Source organism: Danio aesculapii, chromosome 24, assembly GCF_903798145.1.
Source record: "Danio aesculapii chromosome 24, fDanAes4.1, whole genome shotgun sequence".
NCBI lineage: Eukaryota > Metazoa > Chordata > Actinopteri > Cypriniformes > Danionidae > Danio > Danio aesculapii.
In genome coordinates this window covers 6,109,224-6,131,269 of record NC_079458.1, presented here as the reverse complement: position 1 = coordinate 6,131,269, position 22,046 = coordinate 6,109,224, and the positions used below count along the sequence as shown (strand labels likewise).

At 33.8% G+C, this 22,046-nt stretch overlaps 1 protein-coding gene across 1 annotated transcript; it reads left to right on the top strand.

The window, feature by feature from the left end:
- Window positions 1–1,098: 1,098 nt before the first annotated feature.
- On the top strand, window positions 1,099–20,741 carry rbbp8 (retinoblastoma binding protein 8). The gene is made up of 18 exons (XM_056450307.1): window positions 1,099–1,439; window positions 3,515–3,557; window positions 3,794–3,889; window positions 3,975–4,087; window positions 7,429–7,501; window positions 7,724–7,878; window positions 8,716–8,811; window positions 8,985–9,055; window positions 9,774–9,844; window positions 12,434–12,731; window positions 14,893–14,971; window positions 15,450–15,520; window positions 17,274–17,379; window positions 17,463–17,627; window positions 17,783–17,843; window positions 19,892–19,979; window positions 20,072–20,213; window positions 20,394–20,741. Exons 1-18 carry the CDS (start codon window positions 1,331–1,333, stop codon window positions 20,495–20,497), a joined length of 1,941 nt encoding a protein of 646 aa, XP_056306282.1. The 5' UTR covers window positions 1,099–1,330; the 3' UTR covers window positions 20,498–20,741.
- The last annotated feature ends 1,305 nt before the right edge of the window (window positions 20,742–22,046 follow it).

Below are 22,046 nucleotides of genomic sequence, written 5' to 3'. Positions count from 1 at the left end.
CCAATCTTCTATTGTCCAGTTTTGGTGAGCCTGTGTGAATTGTAGCCTCAGTTTCCTGTTCTTAGCTGACAGGAGTGGCACCTGGTGTGGTCTTCTGCTGCTGTAGCCCATCTGCCTCGTGTTGTGTGTTCAGAGATGCTCTTCTGCAGACCTCACAGGCCTATATATATACACATAAAATTGTAACAATGTAAACATTTTGTTTCAGTTAGTTCCCAATAAGTAAATAAGTTTTATTTGAAATTAAATTAAAACAAAACAAAACAAAAACACACAGAAATAATACCCAAATCATCCATACTTTTTAGTGATAATATAATAACAATATTTTTATAATTGTATCAGAGGGTAACACTGACTATTTATATAGTGTTTTCGGGATTTCATATTAATTTCAGCTAGAACTTTAGTTCTAATAGTTTGGTTGAGTGTTTTAAGCTGTTTTCCCCACACAAACTATAATCAGATACAGTGTTTATTACAGTTTAATAGTAATATTTACACTCAAAGTTACTGAAATATTACAGTTTTTCTCAGTGGCTTTGGTGCATTTCTCACTACACTATTTACATTTGCACATTAGTTAATGCATTTCTAAAAACAATTAGTACAAACTGCCAAACCTTAGTTGATAACCTGCAAAAGCGTGTCACTTGCTCAAAATGAATAGCGCATTCCTCAAAAGCAAGTATTCATGTCAATAACATGTGTCAGTGTCATCAGGATGAAAAGTCCTGACACCATTGTTTATGAACATGATAGTCAGATGGCTTGTCATGTTTTCATTATGACAGTTTACCCTGTTCATTTTTTCTAGTGCAAAAAAGACAGACAGACAGACAGACAGACGGACGGACGGACGGACGGACGGACGGACGGACGGATAGATAGATAGATAGATAGATAGATAGATAGATAGATAGATAGATAGATAGATAGATAGATAGATAGATAGATAGATAGATAGATAGATAGATAAAAACTAACTAGCATAGACAGCAGAAGTAGATTAGCAGTTTTTACAGTGTCCAGTAGATGTCAGTGTCACTCTTCTGACGAGCCTCAGCTGAACTACCCATAATCCTCTGCGAGGCGCGCAATCCCAATATTTACATGCACAGATGTTGAACGTAACTTCATTTCTGGACGGGCTTCAGTTTAAAATACGTATTATTGTAGTCTCATACGCGGATATACGTTTGCCGCATGAAGTGCTTGTGTAAACGTCCAGGAGAAAGTCTGTCAGGCGTGAGAGGAGAGTGAACGTCAACTTTTTTAATGTGGTTGCTGAAAATGTACTAAAACAAGGATTGAATGAAACAGAGGGAAGATGAGCATCACTTCAGCAGATCTGAGTCCTGCTTCATCCTCAGAGCACAGAGAGAAACTGCAGGAACTGCTGACCGCTGTCCGAGACCTGCACGACACCGCAATGCAAGGTATATGACCTGTGGTGTAGCCTAGCTAAATTACATAACAACTAGTTATTTGCTGTAATTAAATCTGCTGAAAAAGGCAAATTAAGGAATTACTTTTAGTTTTAGGTAATTTACAGTTACTTATAATGTATATGCCTTCAGTGTTGGGTAAAGTTACTTTTGAAAGTACGTTAATGCGTTACAATTTTGAGTTACTCCCCCCAAAAAAGTAACGTATTGCGTTAATTATTGTGCCCTACGTTACTTTTTTTTACTTACCTGGTTGAGACTTGATCTCTTTTTGAACTTGCATTTAAAAATATATGTATATAGGAGCTGTGTAATTAACAACTGTATAACCTACACTTTCACTTCCTGACCCCAGAGCTATACATGCTGTATATTAGGGGTGCACAACATATAATTTTAGCATAGATATCGTAGTGTGCACAAACGCAATGGTAACATCACAGGATCTGCAATGTTGAGTTGTTATTATAGTTTTCCAGGAACCACAGTTGCAAAGTGTAACCATAATAGAGTTAAAACTTATCACTTGCATTTGTTTTTAAGGCCTGTGATGGTGTGAGCTTTTCAGGAGAGTTTAAAGCATTCACAAGAAATTTTAGAGTTTGTAACTTTAATAAAAGTTAAAGTTATAGTATTATTAACATGATGAAGACTATTTAGTGCTGTTTTACATGTTATTATTCAATTTCTGTAGGTGAATACTGTTAAGACTCTGGAGAAAATTGCACAGAAATTGTACATTAAAAATCATGAGAATACTTCCATTTAGGGTTGTGCGATTAATCGAAAACAAATCACAATTTGAAACGCTGCAATTAGTAAATCGCAAGAGGCTGCTATATGAAATATATATGTATTATTTAATTTCCCCCACTCAGAGCAAATGTGTCTTACTAGCCAATTGAGTGAGCACGATTGTGTTCTGCCCAATCAGAATTGTGCACCTGAACTGTGCGGAACGCCCACAATATAAAAAAAATAAATAAATAAAACAAACAGGAAATACGAGTGGGATAATGGCGTCTGCTGCTTCAAAAACATTAATAGACAAATTAATATAAAAGAAAACAGTCATTTGTAATATGGGAATATTTTGGTTTCAGAATCACAGATACCGAACAAAAAAGGGTAATGTTTAAGAGCTGTCACAGAATTGTTGCCATGGCTTGCAGATTACTGAGCTGAAGATTGACTGCAAAATTAAATCGCAAATCAAATGGCAATAGTAGTATCTATCAAAAAAATCACAATTAGATATTTTCCCTAAATCGCACAGCCCTACTTCCATTGGAGAAAAGTAAGGCAAATTAATCTAGTGCGTGATTCAACGTTACTATATTCATTTAAATTCAGCCACTTATTTTATAAAAAGCTAATAATTAATCTAAAAGTAACTCACATTTTTTTAAAATAGTAACTAAAATATTATTACTTAATTTTTTTAAGTAATGCATTAATTTACTTGTTACTTAGAGAATTAATATTATTACGGAACTTGCTTTACTTGTAATGTGTTACCCACAACACTGCTTGCCTTTAAGGGATAAATCACACAAAAATGAAAATGTACTCACTATTTGCTCTCCCTCAACTGATTATAATGCAAAATTGACTATAGTCTTATGAATATGTTATGAGTAAGTCTAAAATTAATTGCAATAAATCAGAAAACTCAGAGGCCATATAACATATGTATTTTTTGGTGTAGGTATGTAATTTGCCTTACTTGTAAAGTGCTGGAAAAGTTTGCAACAGAAAAAGTGCTTAAATTTGACTTTAGAAAAGGTGTAAAATACATGTAAGAAATCAGTATTTAATGAAATAACCATGATTTGTTATAAGACCTTTATAGAATAAAAATACATTTTACTCAAACTCTAATCTAGTGACTCCAGAGAATTTTCAAGTGATATTTTTCCTCATAGCATTTTGGACCTATAATAAGGTTTTTCCTATTTTATTTTTATTATTATGGATTCTGTTTTTCTGATTTGAATACTCCTATAATAAAATAGATTGTCAAATAATTAATTAATTCACTGACAACACACGTTTCTCATTTTCAGAATTACAAGCAAAAATAGCTAAACTGAAGAAAGAGCGCTGTCTGTAAGTATAAGGGCTCATATACTGTAGATGCAAAATATTTTAAAATGTGTATAAATCAGTCTGAGAGTCATTAATGGATGAGTAATTGATTTGTGATGATCATTAAACACGCTGAAGCACTTTAAAAAGCTTTCCTTTGGTTTAAGTAATCTGTTAATAATAAATATCACATATGATCTCTGAATGTATTAATAATATTAGTAATAATAATGCTTATAATGTGACTCTTCTCTCAGAGATGCTCAGAGATTGAGTGAATTTCACAGCAAGAATCAACATTTACGAGAGCAACAGAAGATCCAGCAGGAGAAGATCAGACAGCTGGAGGACAGGTGCTCACAAACATATCTATTAATCGTGTTTTTATGCGTTTATCCTGCATTTGTAGCTCAGTTTTATTTTGTTGTTTATTTTTAGGTTGCGTTCTGGGCCATGCGATCGCTGCACTGTGACAGGGAAGCAGATTAAAAAGACAAACACTGAGCTTGAAGATAATAATCAGAGAAATCTGTCTGTCATCTCTGAGCTTAGTGAGTATTTTTGGTGACTATTTCTTTTTCAGTGGTGGTATTAAAGCTTTTTTTATTGCACTGCGCTGTTTATAATGTAAATAGACGATTTACTTGCGTATATAGACGACTGTACTTATTTACTGCGCCCAGCTTAAATAAATGCACTCTAACATGCAAAAATAGGCACGGGACGATAACCGTTTTCAAGGTATACCACAGTTACTTGTGTATATAGACGACTGTACTTATTTACTGCGCCCAGCTTAAATAAATGCACTCTAACATGCAAAAATAGGCACGGGACGATAACCGTTTTCAAGGTATACCACAGTTACTTGTGTATATAGACGACTGTACTTATTTACTGCGCCCAGCTTAAATAAATGCACTTTAACATGCAAAAATAGGCACGGGACGATAACCGTTTTCAAGGTATACCACAGTTACTTGTGTATATAGACGACTGTACTTATTTACTGCGCCCAGCTTAAATAAATGCACTCTAACATGCAAAAATAGGCACGGGACGATAACCGTTTTCAAGGTATACCACAGTTACTTGTGTATATAGACGACTGTACTTATTTACTGCGCCCAGCTTAAATAAATGCACTTTAACATGCAAAAATAGGCACGGGACGATAACCGTTTTCAAGGTATACCACAGTTACTTGTGTATATAGACGACTGTACTTATTTACTGCGCCCAGCTTAAATAAATGCACTCTAACATGCAAAAATAGGCACGGGACGATAACCGTTTTCAAGGTATACCACAGTTACTTGTGTATGTAGACGACTGTACTTATTTACTGCGCCCAGCTTAAATAAATGCACTCTAACATGCAAAAATAGGCACGGGACGATAACCGTTTTCAAGGTATACCACAGTTACTTGTGTATATAGACGACTGTACTTATTTACTGCGCCCAGCTTAAATAAATGCACTCTAACATGCAAAAATAGGCACGGGACGATAACCGTTTTTAAGGTATACCACAGTTTGAAAAAGTCAAAGGGGGTTGGGGTTGTTTTTTATCCAGACATTTAAAACGAACATATTTTAGAGCAGTAATCACAACACAGTGAAACCGTGATGTTTTATCCAAGGTTATCATAACGTCAGAATCATATACCGGCCCATGCCTACTGAAAAATATTCATCTTGCTGGTAACACTTTACTATAAGGTTCATCAGTTAACGCATTTACTAACATGAACTAATCATGAACAACACTTGCACAACATTTATTAATCATAATTGAACATTTACTAATGCATTATTAACATCCAAGTCCATGCTTGTTAACATTAGTTAATGCACTGATGAGTTAACATGAACTAACAACGAACAACTGTATTTTCAATAACTAACATGAACAAATACTGTAGGAAATGTACTGTTCATTGTTTGTTCATGTTAGTAAATGCATTAATTAACATTAACTAATGAACCTTATTGTAAAGTGTGACCATCTTGCTTTTAAAATAATACTTTTTGCGAGATCTGAAATGGTGAGAAATTGGAGCAAATGCTGTTTATTGTTAGATAAGTCGATACAAAGGGAAAACTGAAACCATTCGTAAATTACGATTATAGTTCAAAATGAACTAGACTCCAATGAATGTTACAAGAAAAATCAAGGAGGCCATATAAAATAAATGTTTTTTGTTATTGTTTGCCTAGTTGTAATTATTTTTGAGAGAATTGAAATTATTCAAAAAACATAATTAGCTATTATGGTGCAAAAGTGAATACACCCTTATGAATATGTTATTAGAGAATTTAAAATAAATTATAATGAACAAGAAAAGTTAAAGAAGCCATGCAAAAGTTTATATATATGAAATGTCTGAAATGTAAATTGTGCACCTGGAAATTGTAATTTAGGTGGAATTTTTGTAAGAATTGAGTGTTAAATTCATAAATAAATAAATAGTTTTTATTATATGTTGTTTGACACTCATCTGTATCTACTAGGGTTGCATGATACGTTGGTGTCCATATCAATAGCTGTGTCTCATTTCAGACGCTGCATCCTCCAAAGCAGGGGTGGGCAAACTCGGTCCTGGAGGGCCGGTGTCCTGCATAGTTTAGCTTCAACTCTAATCAAACACACCTGAACATGCTAATCAGTGTCTCCAAGATCACTAATTATCTATTAGCAGGTGTGTTTGATCAGAGCTGGAGCTAAACTGTGCAGGACACCGGCCCTCCAGGACCGAGTTTGCCCACCCCTGCTCCAAAGGATGCATTCGAAGTGCGCTGCATCATCGCGGCGCGACGAAGGCTGTCTCATTTCAAGGAAATTCGAAGGCTCCTTCAAATGCAGCCTCAAAATCCGTCCTTCGTTTCCCAGGTAATGAAGGACACAACCGGTTGGTCCTTCGTGGCCTCGAACGCCCCAAGATTCATTGCGTGCTGATAACGGCAGGACGTTTTAAAAGAAAACTGGATGAAAAGAAAAATTGAAACAGAAAAAAACTGTATTTAAAAGAAAATTTATGAATTAAGTTTTATTTTACTTGGATATCTAAACACATTTTAAAAACAAAAAGAGTATGACATGTCTTACTGAAAAGTGATTTTATAGACAGTTTACATTTTGATGTGGACACGTATGGATCTAAGGAAATATATTTCCAGGATCTGTAAACCTTGTTTTGCCTTCAGATCAGCTTAAAATAAGTTTTAAAATCACTTAAATAAAATCATTACAAATTTTATTACCGCAGCAGCTGTTATGGTTGCTAGGTGATGAGATCTGTCCTCTGTTGGCTAGATCGTCTCCTTTCAAAGTGCTTTGTTCCGCCTATGTGGACTTCGAAGGACTCACCTTTGAAGTCTGCATCCTTCGGTGGATGCAACCTCCAATTTACTATGACCTTTTATGTGAAGCTGCTTTGATACAATCTACATTGTAAAAACGCTATACAAATAAAGGTCAATTGGATTGAATTGAATTGAAATGAGACACAGCTAATATCAGCCAACCTAATTTTTAATGTTATCTTTATTGGTCCAATAACAAAATTAGGCTTTTATTTGTGCTATTTTTATGCTTTATTTTTGCTGTTTTTGCCTGGTTGTAAATTCTTCTAATCTGAAGTTAAAGTTTTAAAATAAAGTCAGTTGTTCACTGTAAGTGTTTGATTTTTCTTTTTACAATCATGCATAACAATTATAGATATAGATATTACTTGTTTGCTATTTTTAAAATAAAATATTGGCTATCTGCTTCCAAATCAAATGTACGTTATCAGTTATCAGGTCAAAAATTCCATACCGGTGCAGCTCTCACCTCTTCCAACCTAGCAGTATCAACCCAAAAATCATCTGTCATGTGTGTGTGTTTAGAGGCTGAGAGGAAAACTCTGACAGATGAAAACAGGAGACTGAGTCTTGAACTGGAGCAACTCAGGAGGTCTGGGTGAGTCTCAGAGTTGAAGAAAACATGATGAAATACTCTTAACTGAACACTGGTGACATCCATCATCATTTGACCGTCTGTTTTGAGTCTTTGTGTGTGTGTGTGTGTGTGTGTGTGTGTGTGTGTGTGTGTGTGTGTGTGTGTGTGTGTGTGTGTGTGTGTGTGTGTGTGTGTGTGTGTGTGTGTGTGTGTGTGTGTGTGTGTGTGTGTGTGTGTGTTTAGTTCTCCACAGAACGCGTCCTCTGAGCCAGAGGAGGGAATGATCCCAGACTCTCCTCTCCGGCCGCTGTCTTTACCCGTTGCCAGCAAGATGAAACGGCGGAAAGAGCAGAACCACGTCCGATACGCTGAGACACCGCTATCACTCTCACACCCCGGTTAGTCACTCCAATGTGTTTAAAATGCCCAAATGTTGTTAATATTATGTGTGATTAGAGCTGAGCGATATGACTAAAATCTCATGTCACAATAGAAGTCATCTCACATCCTCATGATAATTATTTATATCGCAATGTAGTGCCATTTCTGTAAATTCAGTCAATTAATAGTTTATATACACTGACCACATGTAAAGGGATATTACTTTTTAACATTTTAAAATATATACTCAGAAATATACTCATTCATATGTGATTATATTTCTCACTTTATTTCCCACTTCAGTGCAAAAGTTTGACTAAAAAGGTAGAAATTTAAAAAATATGTATAAAACATCTTGAAATAGATCCTAATGATTGATTCATAAATGTTTTTATTCCAAATTAGACAGAAACTTTCATGCATAATTAAAATATAATAACAAATAAAATATGATAATAATAATGTACAATAAAAAATAGATTTTAAATAGATTTTTAGGATTAAAATACAATAATAAAATAAGTATATATTGTTATTATGCTGTCAAATGATTAATCGGGATTATTGAATCCAAATTAAAAGATTGTATTTGCATGATATATGTTTATACTGTATATTTATTATGTATATGTGTGTGTACATATATAAAATACAAGCTTCATAAAATATTCAAATATTTCAAATATATACATGCATGTTATGTGAATACAAGCTTCTATTTGGGATCCAATTAATCATAATATATAGCACTAATATATTAATTTAATAATTAGATTTTAGTTGTTTTTAAAATTTATAAATAATAATATGTACATTACAATGTTGTAATAATTTTATTTTGATATAATTTACAGAACCCAGGCAAAGAGAGCCATCTGTGGCTTTCGGCTGTAATGGCAAGGGTGTGCTGGTTGCTGAGACGTGTGAAATGGATGGGACTTTTATTGCAGGTATTTTATGAAAGTAATATACAAGTGTGTATTTGTGCGTGTGGGTGCGCGTGCGTGTGCGTGTGCGTGTGCTTAATGGAATTCACCTTAAATCAAACTTGTATACGCAATAACATTTTTAAAATTTTTGTCCAATTCTTCTTTTTGAATTGACATTGCATCGTTTATTTTAGAGCCTAATAACAAGAGACATTTCAGGATTGTGGTTCCTGAGACCTGCCATCCAGACGTCTATCCAGAAGAGGTTTGGTCTTATCTTAAACCTACATATACCCAAAATTCCCTTCCTGGTTTCAATTTAGATTTGCAGGTTAATAATGACAAAAACAAATAGTAACCTCGTAAACCATCTATATACAGTTGAAGTCAGAATTATTAGCCCCCCTGAATTATTAGCCCCCCTGTTTATTACTTTCCCCAATTTCTGTTTAACAAAGAGAAGATTATTTCAACACATTTCTAATCATAATAGTTTTAATAGCTCATTTCTAATAACTGATTTAGTTTATTTTTGTCATAATAACAGTAAATAATATTTAACTTAATATTTTTCTAGACACTTCTATACAGCTTAAAGTGACATTTAAAGGCTTAACTAGGTTAATTAGGTTAACTAGGCAGGTTAGGGTAATTAGACAAGTCATTGTATGACAGTGGTTTCTTCTGTAGACTATTGAAAAAAAGGTCTAGCTTAAAGGGGCTAATAATATTGACCTTAAAATGGTTTTTAAAAATTAAAAAACTGCTTTTATTCTAGCCGAAATAAAACAAATAAGACTTTCTCCAGAAGAAAAAATATTATCAGACATACTGTGACAATTTCCTTGCCTTGTTAAACATCATTTGGGAAATATTTAAAAAAAGAAAAAAATTAAAGGGGGCTAATAATTGTCATAATAATCGACTGTATATCCATAACAGCAGAAGTGTGTGTTTACATGTCCAGTGTGTTTTTCCTCCAGCTCGATGACAACGATGATCATGATGAACATGAACAAAACCAACAACCTGAGATACGTGACGGCACAAACAGGTAATGAAGCACTTTTAAATCCAAATACTAACTTTTAAATAATTAACAGTGAGATCTGAAACATAATTAAAGGGACATTTCACCATAAAATGAACATATCCTCACAATTTGCTCACCCTCAAGTGATTTATGTTTTACCATCTGTTAAACACAAAACAAGATATGTGTGTTTTAATATCTTTAATGTCTGTGCATTTTACTTTACACTCGGATAATACACACTTAAAAAAGAACAAACAAACAAAACTTCTCACCATTTTACATCAATATTCAATATTTATGACCTCTCTTCTTTACTCATGAATCGACACATTTCCAACTCCACCACGGTTTAGGAACAATTTAATTCAATTCATCTTTATTTCTATAGCGCTTTCTATAATTACAATGTGGATTGTGTCAAAGCAGCTTAACATAGAAGTTCTAGTAAATTTAAACAGTGTCAGTCCAAAATTCAGAGTTGAAGTTCAGTTCCGTTCAGTGTGGTTTAATTTACACTGCCGAAAGTTCAAACACTGAAGAGCAAATCCATCGATGTACAGCTCCACAAATTCCAAACAAAGCAGGCCATTGGCAACAGTGGTGAGGAACAAAACTTCACCAATTGGTGAAAGTGAAGGAAGAAAACCTCGAGAGAAACCAGACTCAGTTGGGCACGACCATTTCTCCTCTGGCCAAACTTCTAGTGCAGAGCTGCAGTCTAGGCACTGGGGGCTGGAGAATGCTGGACGCCCATCGTGGAGAAGCTGCAGGTGTGAGTAGGTCACCAGTGGGTGTACAGGCTGGCCCACAGGATCAGTGCAGAGACTCGTCTGTCACTTGGACTTTCAGGAATCAGTCTCATGCTCTCCACTCCTCCATGACCACCACAGCATCTGCTCAGGATACGGCCTGGTCCAGGATTATGGAGACCTCTGTTCATTGTGTATTTACACAAGAGATATTAAGTTCAAGTTCATTTATTTATATTATATTATATTTAAAGTGCTGTACATAAGACAAGGTAAAAATAAAAAGACAGAAAATAAAAACATAGAAATAAGGCAGGAGGAACGTCTGAAAAATATGTAAAAATGTAGCAGTAGAAAGAACTATTAAAATAATCTTAAAAAGCCAAGCTAAAAAGGTACATTTTAAGAAGTTAATAATAGATAATGATAAGAGCCATTCTAATCTCAAGGGGCAAGGTGTTCCACAACTGAGGACCCGTCACAGAGAAAGCTCTGTCCCCTCTACGTTTCAGTCTGGACTGAGGAACTAAAAGAAGATTCTGATCACTTGACCGAAGAGATCTCACGGGTGTGTAAAAATGAAACTTTGAGAGATAGGATGGGGCTAGATTATGGAGGGATTTATATACCAGTGAAAGCACTTTAAAATCAATTCTGAATTGGACAGACAGCCAATGAAGGCCTCTTAGAAGAGGGGTAATGTGGTCATATTTTCTGCTATAACAAATAAATCTAGCAGCAGCATTTTGGAGCAACTAAAGGCGAGAAATTTGGTATTTTTGACATGCCACAGTAAGGTGCATTGCAGTAGTCTAACCATGATGTAATAAAATCGTGGACAGCCATCTCTAGAGTGGTGGGATTTAAGAAGTGTTTAACTTTAGACAGCAAACGTCGTTGATAAAAACTGGAGCCAATATCCGAACTGATCTGTTTGTCTAGTTTCAATGATTCATCAAGAATGACACCCAGATTGTCGACACGGGGGGGATCTGAAGTCAGATAAGCAGCCCAGATCTAGGCAAGAGGCCTGAGCGTTATCAGTAGGGCTGAAGACAATCCCCTCTGTTTGGTCCTCATTTAATGATAAAAATGGTGGGATAGCCAAATTTTGATCTCATCTAAGCACCTTAGTAAGGTACTAAGAGCGAGAGGGTCATTCCTCTTAATAGATAAGTAAATCTGGGTGTCATCAGCATAGACATGGAAAGACACCCCATGGCTTCTTAGAATGGCCCTTAGCGGAAGCATATATAATGAAAAAAGTGAGGGAGCTAAGACTGAGCCTTGAAGGAGGCCACAAGTGAGATCCGCAAATGAGGATGAGAAGTTACCTAATTTAACTGAAAATATTAAATATCAATGCAAAAAAGAAGTGCTTTAAATGAAAATAGCAGTTATATAAACAAACATGTAAAGCATAGGAGTGTTTCTAACTAAATGTCTGGTGCATTAAGACAGGAGGAGTGTGTCCTACATGTGGCTGTCTAGCCCACTCACCTGCATCAAGCATATTCATGCATCATGCTGTTATGTGATGCGTTATGTGAACAATTTGAAAGGTCCCCAAACTCCCTCAAAGATCTTGTATTTATCTCACAAAACAAGATGGTACTAAGAACACTGGAAAAAACTTCCATAGTAGGAACAAAAGATACTGTGGAAGTCTATTTTTTCGAGTATCAAGTTTTTCGAGTATTTATTTTGAGTATTTTTTCGAGTTCAACAGAAAGAAACTCAAACAGATTAGGAACAAATGGAGGATGAGCAAATAATAACAGAATTTCCATTTTTGGGTTAACTATCCTTTTAATGCTTAGTAATATTACTGATTGTATTTTCTCCACACCTCCTCCAGCCTCACTGCAGTCCAGAATGATGATTCTCCATTAATTTTGCGCTGCCATCCACTGGCCTCACAAGAGCATCTGTCATCCAAAGAGGATGTTTTACGCACACCTGCGAATAGCAGCATGTGTGTTTTAACGAAAGGGAAGAGAAAACATTCGAATGGTGCAAAAAAAGATCGGGGGATTTCTGATTGCAGTCTGGATCCTGATGAGACTGATATCAAAGGAATGATATTTGCTTCCACTCCAGCTGATGGTCGATTAAAGAGCAAGAATAAGGAAATGAGTCAGACTGAAGCCACGCAGGTGACCATCTGATTTACTCATACCGTATCTAGGCCCAGATGGAATCTGCATGCACAAAAGTCTGCAGATTTCCGCGGATTTTTTCAGCACATGTTGAGACTATTTATTTACTTATAAGTATGTGTGTATATATATATATATATATATATATATATATATATATATATATATATATATATATATATATATATATATATATATATATATATATATATATATATATATATATATATATATATATATATATACATATATATACATATACACATATATATATACAAATATACATATATACACACACACACAATTGAAGCCAGAATTATTAGCCCTTCTGAATTATTAGGCCCCCTGTATTTTTTCCCTCACATTTGTTAAACATGTTAAACATAACACATTTCTAAACATAATAGTTTTAAAAAGCATTTCTTAAATACTGATTACTTTTATCTTTGCCATGATGACAGCACATAATATTTTTTACAATATATTCTAGATATTTTTCAAGATACTAGGATTTGATTTATTTATTTTTTAACAGAAATATCATATATAAAAGATCTTTAACTAAAAATACATTTCAACATGGTCGAAATAGGGCTGGATAAAGCACAAGCTTATTATTTTCCCACCCTATTACCACATACATCATTCGTCAATTACTTAAACTTATTTTTTCTTTTACTTATCTCTTCTTTTTACATGAGACATATGAGCTTTACATGAGACATATTTTATCCTTTGGTATCATTTGGGAAATATTTGAAAAAGAAAAGAAATTCACTGGAGGGCTAATAATTCTGACTTCAACTGTATATTCAGTTTTATAATAATTTAAGTAGTATTGTTGAGTTATATATATATAATTTATTTACAATACTGTTTGTAAAGTGACATTTTCTGTCCTTTAGTAGATATATTAAATTTAAAAACATGCTTTGTTTACCAAGTTAAAAGGTCATTATTTTTTTATTTGTGTTACTGTGCTGAGTTACAGTTCTCAGCACATATGAGTACACCCTTCATAAATCACTTATTTTAATTAATATTGTCTACAGGATGTTTTACAAAGTTATATTTGTGCATATACAGTTGAAGTCAGAATTATCAGCTCCCCTTTGAATTTTTTTGCTTTTTTAAATATTTCCCAAATGTTGTTTAACAGAGCAAGGAAATTTTCACAGTATGTCTGATAATGTTTTTTCTTCTGGAGAAAGTCTTATTTGTTTTATTTCAGCTAGTATAAAAGCAGTTTTTTAAAAGCCATTTTAAGGTCAATATTATTAGCCCCCTTAAGCTATATATTTTTTCAAAGGTCTACAGAACAAACCATCATTATACAATAACTTGCCTAATTACTCTAACCTGCCTAGTTAACCTAATTAACCTAGTTAAAGCTACGGTCACACCGGGCTTTGTGTGTGCGAAATTCTGTCGTGCGGCGCTGCGAAAAGGGGCGGGATTAAACAAGCTTATTAGACATTTAAAAAAGCGAGCAATTGCTCCATGTTTTACATTTTTGCCCAGAGAAGTCCTGTTTTGATCCTCGATTGGTCTCACGCAGTCAAATGATGCGATTTTGCAGGTCAGAGTTCACCAAGCTTGAACTTTGCACCGCAGCAACCTGCGAAACTCGACGCATGACCCCGCGTTTCCGGTCTGACGCATTCGCGTGCGTATGAATGGAAGTCTATGGAAGGAAAAGTCAAGTGTGACCGCACCTTAAGTCTTTAAATGTCACTTTAAGCCAGGGGTGTCAAACTCCTGAAGGGCCGCAGCCCTACACAGTTTAGTTCCAACCCTGCTTCAACACACTTGCCTGTAGGTTTTAAACAAGCCTGAAGGACTTAATTAGTCAGATCAGGTGTGTTTAATTAGAGTTGGACCTAAACTGTGCAGAGCTGCGGTCCTGCAGGAACTGAGTTTGACACCCCTGCTTTAAGCTGTATAGAAGTGTCTTAAAAATATCTAGTCAAATATTATTTACTGTCATCATGGCAAAGATAACATAAATCAGTTATTAGAGATGAGTTATTAAAATTATTATGTTTAGAAATGTGTTGAAAATAATCTTTTCTCCGTTAAACAGAAATTGGGGAAACAAATAAACAGGGGCTAATGATTCTGACTTTAACTGTACATTTATCTCTATTATTCTTTATAGGATTCAAAGAGGAAATGTTTGGACGGACACACACCTCGAAAAAGTGCTGCTAAGAACCAAAACACACCTTTTCCATATGGTAATGCTAACTCATTATAAACCACTTCTAAAAAAGGGTGGAATATTTATTATCTATGAAAATATAATAACGGTATGTATGTGCAAACTGACATTACTGAGTGTCACTCCATTTGCGAACAAAACACAAAACCAAATATATTGATTTCATTTTATTTGACATAGATAGACATAGTTGTCATAGATAGTCATTTGCTTCATTTCTAAATGAATCAGCTGTTTTGAATGAATCATTTGAATAAACAGTTCAATCTATCACTCAGTAACACGAGGATTTATCTACTGGGGGTTTCGATGTCGTATTTATTCATCTAAAACACACCAAAATCAGCTACATTACACTCTGGACAATGAATTGTTTAATTAATATTAATAATTGTCAATACCGCACATCTCTATTTTCAATGATTGTGTATCTTGCATAGTTAAGGTCAACCATTGTATTATTTTGTGGTTATTTAATCTTTTTTGGAGCACAGATCAGAGCTGGAGTGTTGATCCAGGAGCTGATCTCGGTCAGTACGATACAGAGAGCTCTCCTCAACCAGAGGTACTGATGACTGATCCTCAAACAGCCACACTTTCACTACTGTTTAGAAATACTTTTGTTGAGATTTTAAATAAATAATAATATTTTTAGTAGGGCTGCACAGTATATTAATGTATCATTATATCATATTGTTAAACGTATCACAGACATGTTATAAATGACATTTATTTTATGCATTGGTGGTTTATCTAAATTTGACCACTCAGATGGAGCCTTACTATCTTTATCCCCACCTCCCCAGTAGTTGCTGTTCTACTATTGGCTGAAGCAACCCAAAGGTGAATCCAGAACTAAAAAGAAATACTTATGAATCAAGACTAGAGGGGAAAATGACAACAGCCAATCAGAGTTAGGATATCTGCTGAGCTTTCCACTCATTTTAAAGACTTTTTAGATGTTTGACACAGTATTTTTTTTAGTCTGAATTAAAAATAATTTGATCTGAAATGTATATTTTAGCTGTTTGTTTTAACATTGTTACATAAATACATGATTTAAAAATATAGTTAATAAAAACAGCACTCTTCTAGGGAAATGTTATATCATAAGAAATTCTGTTTTTGCAATACAAAATCGCATATCACATATTTTCCCAGTATCATGCAGCCCTAGCATTAATAATGATATTACTATTAAACTTTCTATTACATTTAAAATCAGAATTATTTTACAAAATATTAAAGATTTTTTTCTCTTTTTTTAATATTTCCCAAAGAATGTTTAACAGAGCAAGGAAATTTTCACAGTATGTCTGATAATATTTTTTCTTCCGGAGAAAGTCTTATTTGTTTTATTTCAGCTAGAATAAAATCAGTTTTTAATTTTTTAAACACCATTTTAAGGTCAAAATTATTAGCCCCTTTAAGCTATATATTTTTAAATTGTCTACAGAACACACCATGATTATACAGTAACTTGCCTAATTACTCTAACCTGCCTAGTTAACCTAATTAACCTAGTTAAGCCTTTAAATGTCACTTTAAGCTGTATAGAAGTGTCTTGAACAATATCTAGTCAAATATTATTCACTGTCATCATGGCAAAGATAAAATAAATCAGTTATTAGAAATGAGTTATTAAAACTATTATGTTTAGAAATGAGTTGAAAAAAATCTGCTCTCCGTTAAACAGAAAATGGGGGAAAAATAATCGCGGACTAATAATTTAGGCATTCTGGGATACGGATTATGGTTATGGACATGTTTGATAGGATGGGTAGATTTAAGGGTGGGTCAAAATGCAAGGAATGGGTCAACAATGTAATTATAAATAATTACAGAAAATGTATCAATTACAGGAAATTAGTAGATGTAAATACATGCAGATAACATTTTAAATATAAGTACATTATAAAAACATGCATGCGCATAATAAATGCATTGTAACTGATTAATTTAATTGGAAGTACATCGTAATTAAGGCCACTTAATATAATATGTTTGATCAAAGCTTTACATAGTTTGCACAAAAATATGGGAAGATATTTGATATAATTATAATTTTTTATTATAATATTATAAGTATTTCTAAAGGGTCATGTGACACTGGAATAACTATAAATGAAAACAGCTATTTTAAACTAGTAATATTTCACAATATTACTGATTTACTGTACTTTTAATGAAATAAATGCAGCTTCAGTGAGGGTAAGAGGTCTTTAACACTAGTGTGTAGTATACTGAAAGGTTATTCTGTATGTTAAAGAGGTAAAAAAAAAAAATACAGAAATAAAATTGAATTTTTTACCAAATAGCATCAGGCCAGAACAGATTTGGAGACGCTGGACACCGACTGCACCTTTGTGAGCCACAGTCTGCTGTTGAGAGGACAGAAGACAACGAGACAGTCTCAAACCACCGGTACAACATCAACAATCCACTCTTGATTGGTTACTTCAGATTAATGCCTCGTTCACTGTATCTACACATGACTTGATCAACAGGAATCGGGCAGAAGGCAAATGACAGCCTTGCTGACATCTTCGATAAGACGGGATATGGAGAATATGAGTCTTGTCCACAGGATGAAAGCACTGATCCCAAACAGGAGAGTGTATATGAGGAGGAGAGAGAAGAAGAGGATCATGAAGAAGAGCCAGAGGCTGCAGGTAAAGACATCATTTACTAACTTTATTTCTTTTTATTTACTTCTTCTTTTTGTTTTGTTAAATGACAACACTGTTTGCCTTTTTTGACTCACCGATGACCACAGCACCTGTTTTTTTTTTTTTACCTTTTTTTAACAAACTCTGTGATTATCCAGTGGTTTTTCGCCGGCCGGCAGACTGGAAACCAGTGGTGTCTGATAGTGATAAATCCAGCAGGTGAGTATAATACAGTCATTTATTGGTAGGATATTATTTATAAAGTTATCATTTATAACGTGTAACACTTATCATATTATTGATATTTATAACATTTGTAATATTATTAATATTTATTCGCGTTCTTAATGAGCTGCTTCAAAAATATGTACGTTTTACCTCTGTATAAAATCATTTGAGCTTGAAACTTACAATTATATTTATTTTATTATCATTTATATCTTTTATATCTTTCTATTTTCCAAGTTTTAGTTCTTTTCTCATTTTTGTCTTTTTGTTTTGTATTTTTTAACTATGTAGCTTTTTTAATTGACACTTTTTCATTTTAGTTTTACATAGTTTACACTTACAAATAAAATGAGAAAGGTTGCATTCACAATTTGTGAAAAAAAGCAGGTTTTTTAAATATATAACTTTTTAATATATTATTATTATTATTATTATTATTTTTATTCATTATTATTATTTTTTATTATTATTTTTTTTTTCATTATTATTATTATTTATTTATTATTATTATTATTATTATTATTATTATTATTATTATTATTATTATTAGTGCTGGGCAAAGATAAGTCACATCCAAAATAAAGGTTTGTTATGACAAAATATATGTGTGTTTATTATATATATTTATTACATATATGTAATACACATACAGTACATAGAAACAAAACAGGAAAACATAATTGTACACTAAAAAAGTATATAAATAAAAGATAAAATACCACATAAAAATAAACGCACATAAGATAACATAAAAAAAACAAACAAAAGAATAACTAAATAAATTGTACAAAGAAAAGAAAGAGAAAAAAAGGCAATTAAGATTTTGGTGTCTATTTTTTTATAAAAGGGCTCCAGACTGTCTGGAACTGTTCTGGCTTTTGTGTTGTTGTGAACTGAATCTTTTTCATTCTAAGAGCATGTAAGATCAAAATCCCATTAAAGTTGCAAAGGCTACACTATAGGCCTGTATTGAATTTAAGTCAACATGTTCTGGCAGGATTCCAAACAGTGCTAATAAGGGGTTTGGGTCTATTGATGATGAAAAAACAGCAGAAAAACACCTGAAGACTTTCCCCCAAAATTCAGACAAGACAATAATACAAACCAATTTTGTTACACATTCAAATTTATATATAATTTGTATCATATAGATGTACATTTTATACCTAAATATAAATAAATATTTTCTCAAATATATATGCATGTGTGTATTGTGTGTATGTGTGTGTGTGTGTATGTGTGTATGTATGTATGTATGTATACATACAGTTGAAGTCAGAATTATTAGCCCCCCTGAATTATTAGCCCCTCTGTTTATTTTTTCCCCCATTTTCTGTTTAACGGAGAGAAGATTTTTTTCAACACATTTCTAATCATAATAGTTTTAATAACTCATTTCTAATAACTGATTTATTTTATATTTTCCATGATGAGAGTAAATAATATTTGACTAGATATTTATGGCAATCAAGACACTTCTATACAGCTTAAAGTGGTTAATTAGGTTAACTAGGCAGGTTAGGGTAATTAGGCAAGTTATTGTATAACGATGGTTTGTTCTGTAGACTATCGAGAAAAAAGTTTGCTTAAGGGGGCTAATAATTTTGTCCATAAAAATGGTGTTTAAAAAATTAAAAACTGCTTTTATTCTAGCTGAAATAAAACAAATAAGACTTTCTCCAGAAGAAAAAATATTATCAGACATACTGTGAAAATTTTCTTGCTCCGTTAAACATCATTTGGGAAATATTTAAAAAAGAGGAAAAAAAGGTGGGCTAATAATTCTGACTACAACTGTATCTGTATATGTATGTGTATATATATATATATAAACATACATAATAAATATACACACACACATATTATGTCAAGACAAACTTTTATTTTGGATGCGATTAATCACAATTAATTTTGCCCAGCACTACTTTCAATAAAATTGTACTTCACTGTAACGACACTGATTTTAAAATGTACAATAAAAGAGAAAAAAAGGCATGTGGTGCTAAAACCTGAAAATAACCTGAATAACCCTATTCCAGGAATAAGTCTTTTGCTTGTGTGGAGGTTGTGCGTAAGAAAGACGAAAGGAGAAAACTGAAGGGCCACTACTGTAAAGAGTGTGAAGTTGTGAGTCCTTTTGTACACATCCCCATCTTTAAATAATCTCAGCATGGATCATTTTAGACATTTTCATTAAGACCACGCTGTTGTTGTTTCAGTATTACGCAGATCTCCCAGAGGAAGAGAGAGAGAAAAAACTGACCTCCTGTTCACGGCATCGCTACCGTTACATTCCTCCTTCCACACCGGAAAACTTCTGGGAAGTAGGATTTCCATCCACACAGACCTGCGTGGAAAGAGGTACTGTGATACGTCAGGTTGACAAAGACAGAAAAAAAAGGGCAATGTGATACAATATGGGGTGGCACAGTAACTCAGTGGTTAGCTCAGAGGTTATGTGTATATATAAATCTGAGAATTGCTGTATATGAACGCTTTAAAGCATTTAGGTAATGTTCATTGCTTTTCTTCTCTCCACAGGATACATTAAAGAGGACGAGCAGCCGGATGTGCGGATCCGCAGGAGACGACCGTACCTCGCCATGTTTTCACCCAAAGCCAAATCACAAAAAAAGAAGCACTGAGTCGAGCTGCTCACACACACACTTAAAAACCACACTGACACTTCATTGAGCAATATGAAGCACAGTCTGCGCATTTCCTGAGTCACATCTGCTTAAAAACAGTCTATGAGTTCGTGTTGGAGTGATTCATCATCCTCAGATTTTAAGGAATCACATTGGTTTAAGCACTTTTCCATTTTGTACATGTGATTTTGAAGAATAGAATGATTCTGTAATAAAAATTAAAAGTGATTTCATTCATTCATTTTCCTTCAGCTTAGTCCATTATTTATCAGGGGTCGTCACAGCGGAATGAACCACCAACTTATCCAGTATATCTTTTACACAGCGGATGCCTTTCCAGCGGCAACCCAGTACTAGTTATTTAGTTTATATGTAGCTATTAGTTATTTCTATTTTCTCCTTCAGTAAGGAACATTTTTTTTCTATTCGCTGTTGTTTAATTTTAGTTATTTTATACTAAAGTTAACGTTTAATTAATTTCAAATGGCAAAAGTGAGTTTCATCTTTTAATAAATCCCATTTTGGCTGTTTATGGACCTAAAAACACAGTCCATCACATTAGAAAAGTGACTGTGCACCGTTGTGCAAAAATATAATAAATGCACGCGTCTAATGTTTCAAATGATTGTTAGAATATGGGTGAGCTAGTCGGCGCAATAGCCTAGTGGTTAGCGCATCAACATATGTTGCAGTAGGGCGTCACAAGTTTGAATCCCAGTTCGAGGACATTTCCCTACCCTCTCTCTCTCTACAAATTCGCTTCCTGTCTAAATACTGTCTTATCTAATGAAGGCAAAATGGCCAAAAAAATGAATCTTTAATAAGAATATGGGTGAGATGATGTTTAATTGTTATTCACTGTAACTTATTTACATAAACATACTCATTGTGATCTGTATTTATTAAAAAAAAAGCAGACATAATAAGTGATTATGCCACATTTTAAATTATTTAAAAAAAATGCTAACAAGCAGTGGTGTAGTCCTTGCTATACGCACGTATACTCAGTATGCCTACTTTTTTCCTCAAGCTGTTTGGGTATTACGACTTCTGAGGATCAAACCCTCGGTATACTCACTTGTTTTGGTGATTAGACTTTCCTAATTTTTGTGTATTGAGTATTTGAGTTTTTCGAACATTACAACAAATCAGCTGAATGATGTCTCGCTGAAACATTCAAGTAAAATTATAAAACAGCATGTGCGTCGCTTCAGCTTCCCTAACACTTTTGCGATTACCTGTCCACTACTAAATGATCGCCTCACAGTCCCCTTTAAATTTGATATAAAAACGGCAGCACAATCCCGCTCCTGAACTCGTTTATTAGTTACTCAGCAAACCGTGTGCGTGCATGCGTGTGTATGTATATATATATATGTGTGTGTGTGTGTATAAATCAAAGATACATTGAATTCACACAGGCTCACCAAAATTGGGCAATAGAAGATTGGAAAAATGTTGCCTGGTATAATGAGTCTGCATGGTGGTGGTGCAATGGTGTGGGGGATGTTTTCTTGGCATACTTTGGGCCCATTAGTAGCAATTG

Bases quoted from the DNA above. Each gene is read 5' to 3' on its own strand.
- rbbp8 (XM_056450307.1), top strand. From the start codon at position 1,331: ATGAGCATCACTTCAGCAGATCTGAGTCCTGCTTCATCCTCAGAGCAC. The intron at 1,440-3,514 runs GTATATGACCTG...TCTCATTTTCAG, and splicing joins GCACGACACCGCAATGCAAG to AATTACAAGCAAAAATAGCT. The intron at 15,521-17,273 runs GTACTGATGACT...TTTACCAAATAG, and splicing joins AGAGCTCTCCTCAACCAGAG to CATCAGGCCAGAACAGATTT.